Below are 17163 nucleotides of genomic sequence, written 5' to 3'. Positions count from 1 at the left end.
TAGCTTACTGTTTTGTAATATTCTTTGATAAACTCAACAACAACATTGTAGATGTAGGCCCTTAAACTTTCTGGCCAAACCACGTAAAAATTGCTTGTTTCTTGTTTACACACTACATATTTTCATATTCTTCGTGCGCTCATTATAAGAAAAGTCATATATGACTATGCAATATATAAGACACATGCCTATGTGTGACTTTTTAAAAATAGACATCGCATGTAAAAAGGCATACACCTATGTAGCCAATGAAAAAACCATTTTACCCTTAGTTCAAATATAGTAAAAAGGAAGAAAAAGGAGTAAGAATAAGAGATTTTAGTAAAGAAAAAAATGAGTTAGATACAATTAAAAAAAGTGCACGACTATGTAGAAGACAACATGAGACCCTGGCCGAAATCTAGGTCAAAAATAAGAAAAGTGATTTACATCTACATAATCACCAACTGTGTGCATAAGTGGTAAGATATGTGAAAACAATAGAACTGGATACCCATGAGATGCATTATACACTCGACGCTAGTGTGCATAATCACTCAGTTTATTTAGGTGTGCATGGTAAGGATGGTAGCTTCTCAGATATTTTTTTATGTGGTCAGCAGGATCACATATGTACCCATAGTAGGGGCCATCTTAAGATGGTTTAAATAACAGTTTCGATTAGCTTATGTGATAAAGGAAAAGACTTTTATCAAATTATTCCCTGTGTGAGTAGGGTGTCCCAAATAGCTAGTGTAATAGGCTGTGACATGTGCGCATGACATGACAAGTAGTGACACGCAAAGTGTCTTATGCTTTTACTAAGACATCCTATATGCCGATTTCAATATAAGTCTTAGTAATCCTTGTAGATGACCTATGTTAGAACATGAGAGTGCAAGTTGTGACCACATTCGAATTTGCAAGTGGAACGCTAGATTTATCAGTTTTATGAGTATTCAAGGTGCTAAAAGGTCATCGACTAACTGAGTGTTTTCACTCAAGTCTTTCTTTTTGTTGTTTTGCAAGTAGAGTTGAGTAGCGAGACATATAGGAAAGCTAGTGGTCTAGTGAGCAATTGCACGAGAGCAAGGGACATAGTTGTCATTCAAATTTTCTTACCATTTATGTATTGCTATGCATTTTAATTATAGTATGAGATTTATTTATGCTTGATAACTTCATATGGAGTTTAGACATTTCATACCCTTATGAAATCTAATAAATGATGCATTTTAGTATTTATTTTTATCACACCTTTTTGCACACTTGTGAATGTATGATCATGCATTAAATTACAAAGTTTTAAATTAAGTAGCTTAGTTGTGCAAGTCTTTTCGGGTAGTATTCCAAGTAAAGGTATGTTTTTTGAAAGAGGTGTTATAAATACTTATAAACTTTTATCAAATATAGTAATAATTTATATTTAGTAATATTTAAAGTAATTTATCTTTATGATAATATTTTATTTTTGATAATAAAACATTATTTAAACCAAATACACCCTTAGAGTAACCTAGGTAGGAGGTTCCAAGACTCTTTGTTTTGATGTCCCCCTCCATCTATGGACTAATCGAGGGATATCCTCATAAGATAGTCTTCTAAATAAACATAAAAATAGACATCATCCTCGTTATGATTTTTTAGACATTTGTAAAATATATATAATTTTATCAACAAGTACTTCATGGAATAAAACCTTAAAGAAAATTATCTCTGCAAATAGTCCAACAAAGGCAAAAAGAACAAAGGCAAAAAGAACATTCCTTGACGAAGGTAAACAAAGAAGAAATAAATTGAAAAAGGATTTTCGAATTGAAGGGATTAAAGATTTTCAAGGATGTCTAAGGAACACTTTGCAACCTGTGTAAAATCTAGCAACCCTTTTATAAACATTTGGGGAAAAAGTGGGAGAACATTTGGATTGTTCAAAGCATCGCCCATGTACATGTCGAACATCCACTCAAGAGTAAAAGACATAACCCACAAGATATCTGAATTCTGATATGATTCAAATGTCACATGAATTGCACATGTGAAACATTAAATGCTCGAAACATATAACCCTCCAACTAGTTGTAAAATCTTGACCGTTCATGTGATATTTATCTATGCAAAAGAGAAATTAAAGTTTTTATAGTGCTATTTACACTCTCGACAATCGTTATGCAATAAAAAGTCCTTCACAGAATCAACTCTTGAATATGACTTTATATAATGACTAAGTAGTAACCCAACTTTCAAGTCAAAGAACTAAGTCTCGGGAAGAATAATCTATAACAACTCAATATTGAATGGATATTTTCTATTTTTACGAAATCAACTTCTTAAAAATCAGTTAATACAATTAAAATACAATTATGCTACCTACCGTTTTAGAAGCCACCGCAACATCATGACTCTTAATTATTGCATTATCTCAAATGTAACCCTCTCACTATTTATACAAGCAATGAGTAAGGGACAAGACATAAGAAAATTAGCTTAAACATTTGATAGCTTTTTGTCTTGAAATATTCTTCTATCAACTCACTTGCAGCTAGTCCCCTGAACTATCCGGACATACCAAACGGAAATTATCTATCTCTTGTTTACTTACGGCATCTTTTCATATATTTGCACACACAAGTTTTCCTAATTTGGTGTACTTCTTCTTAGTGTATATATTCACACCAACACCTCTTGACCTCTGTCTTATATTTGGTTAAATTGTTTCTGGTTGCTTATCTACTTGATGATCTAGCTAAATGATATTAATAGGTATACGATCATATTGATGGCTGAAAGCTACATAATTTCCATACCGTATCTCTTAGTTTACTTCCGTGAGTGTGTTTAATTGAATGGAGAATATATATTTTTTATTAAAAAGATTGACTAGTCGTGTGGAACATGATTTTGTGATAGGAAAATATGTTGTGGTGGCGCCTGAATCACTTTGAAAATGAGGGTGATTGAGAGAAGACTTGTACAAGATTAGAGAAATCTAATAAAAATGAGTTGATTTTGACCAAACAAGTAATGATAGATTTCTTATGATTTTGTTGATGTTGGGTAGTTAAGATTTGGGTATATTGTTTTTAATGATTTTAATGAAGTTAGGCATAAAACATCCGTAACAAATATGAATATTGAAAGTAAGAGAGAAGGAGAATCTGATAATGAGGATTTTTTTCTTTTTTTTTTGGTTTCTTGGAGAAGACAAACTCATAAATAAAGTGAAGAACTAAAAACAGAAAATCCATGCTTTCATAAGCAAAAGGATTTGCTCGAGATTGATGATATTTGCAAGATTTTGTTCTCAATGTACCAATTTGTTATATATCTCCAATATTTTCAATGGTCTTATAATTAGATTTGTTAAAAACGTACATGATTTTATTATTTTTTATTTTATTGTAATTTTAAAATTTGATGGCAGGAGGTTGTCACCGAGGAATATATTTTGTCTCCATGGAGAGACGAAATGGACAAGTAGAGTGCAAGCAAATGTTGTTGCATGTGTATTTATTTTCTCTACTTTTGAGAGACTACAAATTTTATATTGGATTAGTAATATTTATAATTTAATAAAATTATATGTATATATTTTTGAGTATATAAATAAATAAATAAATATATATATATATATATATATATATATATATATATATATATATATATATATATATATATATATATATATATATTATGTAATTGAATAAGTTTAAATTAATGATAAAATAACACTTAATTATATGATGTATGTATATTTATTTATATACTCAAAAATATATACACATAACATTGTTTTTTTATAATTATTATATTAATGACTATGTTTACTCAATTTGTATAAATACTAACTATTTGAGTTTTATTTTATTTTTTGTTTGCAATGAGTATTTTATTTAAGATGTAGACTAATAAATGTTTAATTTAGTGTATGTCATCATAATTTATCATAATTAATAATCAACTTAATCCTATTCCAGTGACAGTTCTGCTCACCAAGAGCAAATATTTCATAAAAAATAAAGAATCAGATCAAAGGATTTATTATCACTAAAAGATTACTATTGTTATGTTAAAATTCATTATTTGGGTTAAGGATAAAAATATCATTTAATTAAAAATATTTAAAAAATAAAAATTTATCACATTTCTCTGTCTTAATTTAAAAATCTAACAATTCTCTTTTATCAAAAGTTTAAAGAGTGACAAATTTTTCATAAGGGTTTCAAATTGTTTTCAGAGATAGTACAGTTTGCATTCTCTAATCGCGTTCTCTCTCTCTCTCTTGGCTTCTTTTTCCCTTCGGTCTCTCTCCCTCCATCGTTGGTTGTCTTCGTTGGAGATGAAGGCGAAATTGTCTGACAAAAACAATTTTGTCTTTATCTTCGATGAAGGTGATTTGGGAGGGAGAGAGAGAGACAAGTAAGTTCATAAGAGAGAGAGAGAGAGAATGGACAAAAACAGTTAGAGATGACGAAATTCGTTGTCTGTAGTGATAGTTTTAAAATCTTAGGGGGAATTTGTCACTTTTTAAACTTTAGGTGAGAAAAAATTATTAGATTTTTAAACTAAAAGAGGGGGTAATGTGATAAGTTTTTTAAAAATATTTTTTAGTTAAATAACATTTTTATCCATAACCCTAACATTGAAGGGTGAATATTTGAGTTTTTGAAATATAAAGAATGAAAACTTGGGAAAAGAGTGATCTTTGGTGGGAATAAGTCCTTTGGCCTAAAGAATTAAGATAATGAATTCATGGTTTTCACGTTCACACATCTTCAAAGTAGCAGATTGATAGAGTTAATATTCTGCATTATCTCTGCTAAAAACTCCTCTAAATTGAAGGTGTGAAACCAGCAATTTTAAGGATTCAAAAACAGGCTGAAAGTTTTGATACTTGTAGGAATCGCTTAAGGATTACAAAAGTTGAGAAGTTTGGTATTATGATTATGATTTCGAAAGTGTGAAAGCATCATTAGATATTTGAAAAGATTGGCATGAAGAAGAAGCCACTGCCATTTGTATGAATGTAGACTTTAACTTGATCTTCCAAAACTATTTGCGATACGTGATTGAGTTGGTTGATCAGATACTTGACTATTTGTCCTCAGTTGGGATACTGAAATGGACTTATTAGATTGAGTTACAAAGAATTCTTTGTTATTTCAGTAAAAGGTCCTTTTCTTCAAGATTATGCGAGTCGTAACCAAGAAATTTGCAGGCTCGATGTATCTCTTATTGCGTGCGCAGCATATTATGTTTCACCAAGATGCATGATTTCAATTTGACTACATCTAAAAAGCATATATTCATCTGTTTGAAAGAAGAAATATTGCTCATGCATGGATTTGTATTATTTATGCATTGACTAATGGCCATAACAATTTGACTTTAAGTGCGACACTTCATCGAACTTAAGTTTCTTCTTCAAGAGTAAAATCGACGTGGGAAATTTCAAAATTGACTTTCTCTATGGCCCAATAGACTTATATGAGGAAATCTTTAGCTATCTTGGCCTAATGAATAAAACGTTACGTATTACTCGGGCAATCAGTCTCATTTGTGGAGAGTTAAATTTATGTTTCTTGCTTTCTCTTGAATCAACTAAGGTGAATTTTAGTGTCAGATTTTTATTTCCTCGGTACCTACTACTGTTAAAAAATTTTTATTGGATGCTTTACAAAGATTGTCTACTTCCTGGCGAAAAGCAACTCCAAAAGAACTTTTCCTTTTTATTTTTCTTTGTCTTGTGGGTACTCTTTAGTCATTATTATGTATGAGAAGTTCTAGGTTTCATATTCCTTTATTAAGAAGTGTTCATGGTTTTGGACTGTTGAGGGCTGCTGTTTCGACTACAGGCACATTGACACAAATTATACAGCTAATTAATATGATGCAAGCCCTTCATAATAATGGTAGTTTGTGATGATACTGACAAGAACAAATGACATTTTTGTAAGAGATGAATCAGTGAACTTCCTCGAAAAGTTCACTACAGTTGAAAGGTAAAAAAGGGGCTAATTTATCTGGTTTTACTTTACAGGGGAAAAGCATTTACACTTAATGGTTTTTATATTATAAAAGGGTACCTGAAATTCTTTCTGACAATAAAAAAACGATTTTATTATGGATAGCTTTATAAAATATTAAAAATTTGAGGTTGTTCCCTGGATGGAACTCGAAGATAAGAGAAGGTCTGCATGTTTAACTAATTTGTCACATTCTTCTTTTTCAATGTCTAATGTGTATCTAATTTTAAATAAAATCTAACCATACAACTTATTAGCATATACTGCTACATCATGTAAATTTGATTCTCATCATCATCTCTTTCTTAAAAGATATGAATATATGATCATATATCCACTTTATAATATATTCTAATCCATATATATCCAAATTATTCCAAGACTAAATTCCTTTGTCACATCCAGATTAGTGCATACAACTGTAGTAACTTGACTTACTTTATATATAAATAGTTAAGCCATTGTTTTGATTGTCATCTCCACACTGTTAGAGTAAAACATTCACAGGAATGCTAACTTTAGGCAACATTCCATCTTCTTAGGATTAAAATCATATATGGAGAACAGTTATGTTAATATTCTAGCAATCAAGTAAAGAAATAATTTGATTTGGATATATGCTATATTATATTTTGGAGAATCCACAGGCTGTGTGATGAGTTGAAATTGAGCTGACACCAAATTATATATATTCTTTCTGAACGCCCTATTAGACTACAATCCTTGATGAAGAAATTGATTGAGCATAATGATTTAGATTTTGAATATATATGGCCCCTATAATTATTCAGTCTTTGAAATAAAAACACTACTGTCTTCCGAAGTGTAAGAATTCTTGTTCTTGTTGGTGAGAGGTCTACTTTGAAAGAGCATATTCCTAGAAGTGTAAGTGCAGCCTTCTGCTTTTTATTGATACAAGGCTGGTTCAACCATTAAAATTTATCATCATGTTTGCACCGGTTGACTCATTCAAATTTATGAGTACTAAGTAGTGTGTGATCAAACCCCTCTTTAATCAAATTGATAGAAGTGATATCAAAAAAGTGATTAATCACTAACTCATGAGATGGCCTTAGAAAAACCCTAGAAACAATTAAATTGGAACTCTGAAATTGGAAAGTTTAATATTATTAAAATTCTTTAGCCCCCAACAAAACAATCTTCCTTCAGGAACACCTGTAATGCTCATGCATGTTGGTCGTTTTGTGTGGAGATGGCCCTATTTTCCTTTCAATTCTACTTCCTCTAATTCAGATGGTAAAGACATGCTTGGAACAACCATTGGAATAACTTGTCCTTGAAAAGAACAGCTAAAGGGCTTTTGGGATAGTCAAATATATTTTTGTGGAATTGTCTCATTTTGGTTTGTTACAAATCCTAGAATGCTTGTTTCTAGCTTAGGAATGACCATGTTTCGAATTACATCGTTTGGAATGCAAGTTCCTCAATAATGGAACACCCATTCCATTATCCCTTTATCAATTTATGTATATGTATAATGCTTGAGAGTTGTGTGAACATGAAAGAGTACAATATGCAAGGAGGATGAACAATGAGTTTAGTTCTTAGGCTTTAATGGTTGAATAATCTAGTTGTTGGTTGCATGATTGATGATTATGTTAGTTTTTTTTTTTTATTAGGTACTATTTATTTTATTATTTTCGTTAGATTTTATTAGATATTAATTATTATTCAGTAAATAATTAATATCCTTGGAATGACATTTAAAAATGTAAAGAGATATAGGGTGAAAAGTTAAATGACCAAAAGATTCTCAATTAGAGTTTCTTCCTATAAAGATTTGTTGAAAATATATCCTAGAAAAAGAGATTGTTTGATATGTTTACATGCATTGTTTTGTCTTTTATAAATCATCTCTGTAAAGTAGCCTTAATGAATTCAAAAGGTGAAATTATTGGCAACCTATGAGCGTTTTCGACTAGTGCACTGATTGACTTGCAGTTAGAGGTCTTAATATTGTATTTGAGATTATGCTTATTGCTCAAAGCTACACGTGTCTGGAGGTAAATAGCAATATCAAGATTCACATCATATTTGTCTCAATACATTTCATAAATCAAACATTCTATAAGCCTTTACCACTTTCCAATATAAACCCTATATTGCTTTTGTTCTTTTGTATTTGATTCACTTGTTGGCCTTTGGTTGATGGCAACAACAACCATGAGAGCATGTAGGAAGACATTTGTGAATGCAATAATAATGTTTGGGTGTCGATTTAAAATCAATGTCAATTAGGTATGTACATGACCAATTCAATGTCTTACTTAGTTTAGGAACCAAGTCTAGGGTTTAGTTTCCTTATTGCTTGTACCACTAAAAACCAATAGATAAATTTGATTATTGTCATATTTAGCGACAACAATAAATGAAATTTAAGAATGCACCGTCAACACTAATCATTGGGTGAATGCAACTTTGACATGAAAATAATACTTATATTGTTGCTTAACCTTCATTTCAATATGTGTGACAATCCTTGAGTTACAAAACTCTAAATTGTAGCAGTATTTGGGTAATAGAATAAATGATTCTTTAAGCATACCTTTCAATGCAATTAGTGCCTAATTTTTGGTCCACCATGCCTATGTATAGATATATTAATCTTATACTTTTGTACGAATTAGGAATGATTTTCTTTGGCCCATATGCTTGATCCACCATGACATATATTGTTTTCAATAGTTGTCCTAGTGCACAAGTGCATGCTTGTCTATGATGCAATATGATTTGATCTCTAAGATATGTGTGTTGAGTATCCATGCATAGAAGGTGAAAACACACACAACCTTTTAATATCATTGCCCTTGCACGCCATTAATATAGTTCATGAAGACATTTAATCTCCCATCTATGTCTTGTTGATATGAAAACTTTATATTGAAACTAAGTCTCTAAAACATGTCTACTAAATGCATCTTGTAACATGTCTTTATCCCTCAAAATATCTATCAATTGAAAACCGCTTTTAGAACTCACCACTCTATTGATGTTAGGTGTATTTTGATGGTTAGGGAAATGAGGTAGCCAATGCATTGAATCATAGACTGTTGGTTCTTTATGATAGTAGATAGTGGTTGATCAGTCATGTTGGTGATACATGAAAGGTAATTAAGCTTAGATGCTCTTATAACGTTTAAACTATGGTTAACATTCATTGTTTCTTTAGACATAGGTTATTCGATTGAAATATCATATATTTTCTCACCATGATTAGAGACACCATGTAACATCCCTGATCCAATAACCCGACCCACTGTCAAGATATTATCCACTTTGGACACATAGTGGGTTTGCTTATAGGCTTTGCAACCTAAAACGCGTCTTAACAGTTAAGGAGTTCACAGGCTATTTAACCAGTCAAATTCTCCCACCACTAACCAATGTGGGATATATAGACAAACCCAGCATCTCTCTCGTGCTTTGTAGATGTGAGATTCGCCTAAGGGTATCATATACACCCCCCATACGGGACTCAGCGTCCTCGTTGAGGTTTGCCCCACCATCGTTCAAGAGGACACGCGGAGCTGCTCTGATACTATTTGTAACATCCCTGATCCAATAACCCGACCCACTGTCAAGATATTGTCCACGTTGGACATACAGTCCATCATGGGTTTGCTTCTGGGCTTTGCAACCCAAAACACGTTTTAATAGTTAAGGAGCTCACAGACTATTTAACCAGTCAAATTCTTCCACCACTAACCAATGTGGGATACATAGACAGATCCAATATCTTTTCCATGCTTTGTTGATGTGGGATTTACCTAAGGGTATCACACACCACCGCTTAAAATATTTTCTCTTTGTCCACATAGCCAATCCTCCATTGTTGTTAGTAATTTAATATCGGATATATTTGCAAGATCATCCTCATCAATATCATAATTGTTAGTACAATCTTCATGCTAATCTTCCTATGGTTCATCACCCTATTCAAAATCATTCTGCAACTATTGAACTTCAATATTAGTTTTTAAGGAAGAAAGATAATATTCCCTTGAAAATGGATTAGATGGTTTACTAGGTGTATTTATTGGCTCGATGTGCAAGTTATCTCAAATCCCGAATCTATGTGCTTTGGAACCAACTATTAGAAATGCATTTCTTGGTCATAGGATAACGTTCACAAAAACAAGAAATGGTTAGACACTTTCTCATGAAGGGCAATGATACAAGTAGTGCCATAATCACCCTAGATGTCATAAGACATTCCATTGATGTCATTTTCTAATTTCATGGTTATATGAATATGGTTGTGCCTACAATTAATATGTAGATATTTTCTCAATAACAAAAACAATTTCTTGTACATTATGTGTGGATGTATTATCACCATTTTATGTTTCCTGTTAGTATAATTAAATGTGTTATCCTTTGTTGTCCACCATTGGCCCATATTCAATCAAGAGAATAACATTTGACATTTTGATCAATCTTGTAATGGAAATATATAATACATAAATGAATTATTTAAGAATTGAAAAAACTAAATTGTGTCAAAAATTATAATTTTACCAAAAATTTTACACCATTTATAGTTGAAAATATTAAACAACCCCCTAAGCATAAAATATCCAAATTCCCACCCATTAAACATTGTAAAATTTCAATAATGTCACCACATATTAGACAATAAAACATTAGTAAGCCTCTCACGTGTTATGCATAGTAAAATTTCAATTAACCCTATGTATCACACTTAGTACAATATTAAAAGCCCCTACGTGTTTCACATAGTGAAATTTCAATTAACCTTACGTATCACACATAATAAGATATCAAAAGCCCCTCGCATTACACATTGTAAAATTTTGTCACAACCTAGAATGCCTAAATCTCATACTACATTTCAATCTTATGTATACTTATGAAATTCAATCCATGCTTACAAAAATGAAATGAACCCACTAGAGAACAATACACAATCTTCATATAAACAAAATTTAAAGTTAGTTGTATGTGTAGAAACCTAGATATAACAAGCTTTCTTCCTTGATTTTGGGTTTTAATATCTTAATATAAGTGAAAGATATTGAAATTGGAGACTTTCTACTTTTTGTGATTTTAGGGTTTTATGTTTTTTTAAAAAAATAGGGTTCTGTTGAAAGGTTACAGGGGATGACATTTGTTTATTTAATTTATATAGTATAACCTTAAAAAAATGACTATTTTAGTTGGTAACAATGTGTAAACCAAAAAGAATATTTAACAAGTAATAAAAATTATTATTAAACAAATAATTTGTTAATTGATATTGGATACTGAATCTTTAAAATAGTATATTCAATCGATCAAATACTCAATAGATTGCTTTACTAATATTTGAAAGATTAGACTATAATTTGTTATATGTCAAAATGTTAGATTGTGTCCTAGTATACTATCATGATTATCTAGTGCATTTTTATTAATTAAGATGCATGAAACTATACTTAGCGACAACAGAACTTTTTATTGGTTAAACTCACATAAATGACACCAAAGGGATAACTAATCATATGAATTGCATGCGACATCTAACCATACAATTACATGTATAGGGGTGTGTATAGTCCAGTTTGGTACGGTTTAAGAATTTTTTTAAACTAAACTTAAAAAAATGGTTTAAAATTATTTCAAACCGCACTAAAAAATACAGTTTTGTTTGATTTGAATTATAGTTTGAACTTATTAAAAATTATTTTTTTTCAAAATATTTTCTACTTAATAAATAATATTGAATTATATATATCTAAGACATTAAATAAATATGTAAAATGAATATGAAATATTGATGCAATAAACATATAAAGAAAATGACAAAATAAATATAAAAAAAGTAGTATAAACCCCTAATTTGTTATATGCTTTGGGGTTCTGACTGTTAACTTTTAAACTATTAAAAAACATACTAAAAGTTTAACAGTACCCTCAAACTTTTTTTGAATTTTCAAAAACCCCTTGGAAAAAATATTAACACCCATAAATTCTTCAAAATTATAGAAGAACTCCAAACATATGATTAGACGTCATTAACATCCAATTTATATTTGTAAATTTTTTTTTTCTAATTTTTAATTGAAATTAATATAAATTAGAAATACAAAAAATTATTTAATAAACTTTTAGGGGCAAAATGTTATTTAGCTTGAAGGCTTTTTTGTCTTTTTAACAATTTTATAACAGTTTTTACAAATTTTTTAATAAATTTAACATATTTGTGAGAAAATGACTTTTTTCAAACTTAATGAGTGAGAATTTATTATTTCATCAAACCTTTGGTGAGAAATAGTCATTTGACTTATATATATTTTAAAAAAATAGGGTTTGTGGTTTAGTTTGATTTAAAAACCACTCAAACCATAAACCATTCTTCTAAAATTTATCAACATAAATTAAATCATTTTATTAATAAAAATAAATCATAATTTTTGAACGGTTCAATTTAGTTTAATAATTTGAACATAATTATGCACACTTCTATACATATAAGTCAACTCAAAATGTGTTTCATCTAAGAATACTGGGAAACATGAGACTTGATAGATTCAATTATTTGCACGATTATTCTAATGTGTCAAACTCAATATTTTATATTTTATTTAATATCACAATAGGATAACAATCACTCTTTACCAAATCAAGATTTTTTACTATCCATTTAGTATTGTATATTTAATACGTTCAATTACATACTTATATCTAATTCTAATTCTTAACCTATAAATTAAAGATGGTACAGAGATAAAAGTAATTTGTTAACAACAGTTATGAGATATATTTTTACGTTTTAAATCATTACTATAAATAAAACAACTGACTTAGGTTTTTGAACAATAGATCGAAACCATCTTAAAAAAAGGTCCTGCTCATTATTGCTTTCCTATTTGTTTGCACTGAATTACATTCCTATTTTGGTACACTTCTCCTCCGCATATGCATCCACAAAGATTTGGGTTCTTCCAATAAAACTTATATTTAATTATAAGGACAATTCCCATCTCTACCTAACCCCTGATTAAAACGCTATTATTTATTCCATTAACCAAAATGTTAAACCTACGAACTCTTAATTCGAGGATTAATTTGACTAACACTTGGAAGAGAACATTGACACAGAAGGTGGTCCATCTTTGGGTTAACTGGGCTCTGCTTCCTTATGGCATAGCTGCAACAAATTGATGACAAAGGACACAGATCACTAACTACCATAAAGTTTAGACCGAATTTTGACCCTTTTTTTTCCCCCACAAATCTCTTAAATCGAGTCGGGCCCTCATGCATGAAAATTTGGCATGGTACATTAAGACGTATGCAGGCATTAAGTTTGCTCTGACGACTGTAACCTTGCTGACATAGCACATGTATGAAAATTTTGACAGATAAATATTAAGAAGCATGTGCTTGTCAGACTTTCTCTGAACGGAGAAAGATTTAACCAATCACTGCAATCTTATTCCCAACATCATACGGCTTCCGTTATATAATGATGAATTTGACCCCTGTTTATCTGCTTGTAGCTTGACTCTATTCTTGTCGGTTAACATTTTTTTATGTTTTTAATCACTTACCTCTCAAGATGTTTATAATTATCTCCCCGGTTAAATGTCAATTCTGAGATATATATGAACACATCACATTTGGCACAGCAGATTTTATTTTTTAACAAAACAAAACAATTAGCTTGTTGCCATTTATATGTATACAAGTTACGATTCAGTAACGCAGTCATCGGATATGCTGAAGACCTATTGTTTTTTCCCTTTGTTCTCACTTGATCGGATTGATGATAAGCAGCAGCACGAGTATCAAGTTTTAATTTAATATCCATGTATAAGGTTGTAACGTTCAAGATTCTCTCATTATTCAATATTTTACATTTTTGGGCAATTATTTTTTATTCTGTGAACTCACAGACTCGCTCTCATTTATATATGGTTAGTTTGGTGTCAAATTCTTCGCAAAGAAAGGTAGCTAGGTAGAAGCGACCCATCTCATCACTCCCTAAGTCATAAATATTACTTAACAAAAGCTTTATATTAACTTCAGTATACATTTGCTAAAGAAAGGTGGCGAGGCCAATGGACAGCAGCAGAAGACCAAAAACTTGCACAGGTTATTGAAATCCATGGCCCAAAGAGATGGAAATCAGTTGCAGCCAAAGCAGGTTTCATATATGCACATTTTTTTTTTGTTTTGTTTGACTTCCAAACTTAATTAAAATGAGGATGACATAACATTGCAGGTCTGAATAGATGTGGGAAGAGTTGCAGGTTAAGATGGATGAATTATCTGAGGCCAAACATCAAGAGAGGCAATATTTCAGGCCAAGAAGAGGACTTGATACTCAGGCTGCATAAACTCCTAGGAAACAGGTAACTGATTAATAAAGTCATTTAATTTTAATTACACTTTAGTGGGATTCAATAATATTTAGAAAGTTGAAGTGTTTAATTATGTATAGGTGGTCTTTGATTGCGGGGAGATTACCTGGTCGGACTGATAATGAAATAAAGAACTATTGGAATTCTCATTTGAGCAAGAAAATAAAGCAAGATGAAAGACAAATTAGAGTTTCAACGGAACCAGAGTCTAAGACAGTGAATCTGGGCACACAAAAAACAAGTGAAGAAGAAATAACTTCTAATGAAGATGAGGATTCAAAATATAGTTTATTTAGAGATGAGTTCTTGGATGGCTATAACAAGGAGCCTCTAAACTTGGAGTGGATGAGTAGATTTTTTGAAATGGACGAGAATTGGTATATGTTTTCATGATGATGCATGTTTCAACTTCGTTTCTATGTATATTTCTAATTAAATATTTTTTTGCATCATTTATTCAAATATTAAGTCGCATTATTGAAACGTACGTACAGACATAGAAAAGAGATGAACAACATAAATACAAGAGCAACAGGATATAACTGCCAAGCTCAGTACAGCCTGTCTAAACACAACTAGATCAGATCTTCATAAAACTCAAGCATAATTGAGAAAAGATAAGGAATGTGAATTTTGGTCCGGCAGCCTAAGTGTCGGCCGGAGTATTTTAAGTTTTAACCAATAATGATATTTCAGAAAATTGCTCACTATTTTCTAAGAGTAATATTATATATACACACAAATTATACTAATTTATGCATATAAGTTAATGTGATAGCATTTGATTTACTTTGAAAATTCAATTACAAATTATCACTTCAATTTGTATTTGATTGTATTCATAATTTTATTCATGTTAGACTCCAAGGGTTAACAGAAAATTGGTGGAGAATTAAAATTTCTAAAGTGAAGACCTATGTTCGAATCTTTATCATGCTTGGGAAATCTTGACACTTATCTAATGCAGTAATTATAAATCTGATCATTGTACTATAAGCTTACTCTTCCAATAAATACAGGCAGGGTTTGGATGGGATCTTGGTTATAAATGATAATAATAATAATTTCATGTTCCAAGGAGGACCAACTTGTTTTAAGACTCAACCAATATCAAACAATTACCATGCATGATTACTATGCTTTTCATGTTAATTATAATCTAATTAAGCATACAAATTTTGTCATAAAGCATTACCCTTCATAATTAATGATCTAATCGGGCTCGATCCTGTCTTTTCTTTTTTCCTGTGGATCCGGTGGCTAGAAATAGCAGCCTCACAAAGGCCATTCAAATTACGTAATTGGTTGGTCTTCATTTACAAGTCATTTAGTGGGGCTCATCTTGACTTTGTTTTGACTTCATTTGCTTCTTGCTCTATCCAAATTGAATGCAACGTCCTTGCCAAAAGTTTTAGACCAGCGAAAATCAAAACAAAAGAAATTCGGTTTTATATGTGCATTATTTTATGGAAAATTTTGTTTTTATTAATGATTATGTCCACAGCTCAGATCAGAATGCACTTTAATTACCCCAGACTTATTCCTATTAGAATACGAATTTTCTCGGAAAAATGAAATTACAAACTTCTTTAAAACTTATATAAATCATGGATAAACCTAGTTAGATTTGGCGAAGTACAAGTGGAGCACCATGTTGTCCTCAAAGAGTAGAGGCAACGTAGGGATAATGTGTAAGAGGACAACGCTCAAACGAAAAATGTTGAAGAATCATATCTAGAGCACTTTTTGCTTCTATCATGGCAAAGTTTTACCCCAAATAGATTTAGGGAACCAACCAAATGGATAGCGTTATGTGGTCAAAATTCTTATTCGAGGCAATTTATGGATAAGACTCCCAACGATGATAAATAAGCATCAAACAGACATCATTCCACCATGTAACCTACAAAATAAGCTTTGAACAATACATCTTTTCTTCTAAAAGCCACAAAATAGTAAACAATGACCATATCCGCCATTGTCAAAACAATCATTCGGCAATAAATAGATGTTTCCTATAGTCAAGGAATTATTTTTATGAAATTCATAAATGATAATTAAAATACAACTACTCTCCTACTATATCAGAACCATGACAATGTCTATCATACTTTTAACTATCATATTATCCTAAACATATGTAACTCTAACTCAAACTACTATGAATACATAATAACAATGGGAAAGGAAAAACATAATTTGATATTGTCTTAAAGAACCTACCTGCATTTTTATTTCCTGCTTACTCTGTAATCTTGTAATCATGTTTTACCAAGGCAATAACAACATCGTGGATGTAGGCTTTTAATCTTTCTAGTCGACTATTGTGTTTGTTTATTTTCTTGCACTCAAGTCTCCTAGAATTTGTGTACTTCTCATTAGTGCACAATTCCACACTAACAATTTGGAGCTAAAGTGAGAGTGCCCGACACAAGCTCTCATGTTTACCCAACAATTTCTTTTTCCTAATACGCGTGAATTTCTATCTCAATAGCTTTTCATAGAAGAAGGATTACCAGGTCTATGACTACTATGGAATGCATTGGGAAAAATAATCCTAGTCGTAATTTGCCTCCACCACTCATTGAAGACTAGAATGAACATATGACTTAGCAGCAACTGTATATGTCATCATATGTGGCAGCTCAAATAATTGGACTAACAGGTACAATTTATGAGCTTATTTTAAGGTTTTCTCTTGGACCTTACCAAAATTGTAATAAAATTACAATGGAATTGATTTCAAAACACGAGAAACTTGATCTCAAGGTCAA

The 17163-nt window shown here is 30.9% G+C and overlaps 1 protein-coding gene across 1 annotated transcript; it reads left to right on the top strand.

Annotated features, from left to right (window-relative positions):
* The first annotated feature begins 13742 nt into the window (after positions 1-13742).
* LOC123206405 (transcription factor WER-like) lies at positions 13743-14782 on the top strand. Its single transcript, XM_044623591.1, has 5 exons — positions 13743-13817; positions 13922-13975; positions 14055-14172; positions 14251-14380; positions 14470-14782. The coding sequence occupies exons 1-5, from the start codon at positions 13743-13745 to the stop codon at positions 14780-14782; spliced, it is 690 nt and encodes a 229-aa protein (XP_044479526.1).
* Positions 14783-17163: the final 2381 nt, after the last annotated feature.

This window comes from Mangifera indica, unplaced genomic scaffold (assembly GCF_011075055.1).
Source record: "Mangifera indica cultivar Alphonso unplaced genomic scaffold, CATAS_Mindica_2.1 Un_0035, whole genome shotgun sequence".
In the NCBI taxonomy this organism is placed as follows: domain Eukaryota; kingdom Viridiplantae; phylum Streptophyta; class Magnoliopsida; order Sapindales; family Anacardiaceae; genus Mangifera; species Mangifera indica.
Note: the sequence above shows the minus strand (reverse complement) of the source record. Positions and strands in the feature narration are given on the sequence as shown.

Coding starts and splice junctions, on each gene's coding strand:
- LOC123206405 (XM_044623591.1), top strand. CDS start 13,743: ATGCTGAAGACCTATTGTTTTTTCCCTTTGTTCTCACTTGATCGGATT. Junction 13,818..13,921: donor AGCAGCAGCACGAGTATCAA/GTTTTAATTTAA, acceptor GTGAACTCACAG/ACTCGCTCTCATTTATATAT. Junction 14,173..14,250: donor ATCAGTTGCAGCCAAAGCAG/GTTTCATATATG, acceptor ATAACATTGCAG/GTCTGAATAGATGTGGGAAG.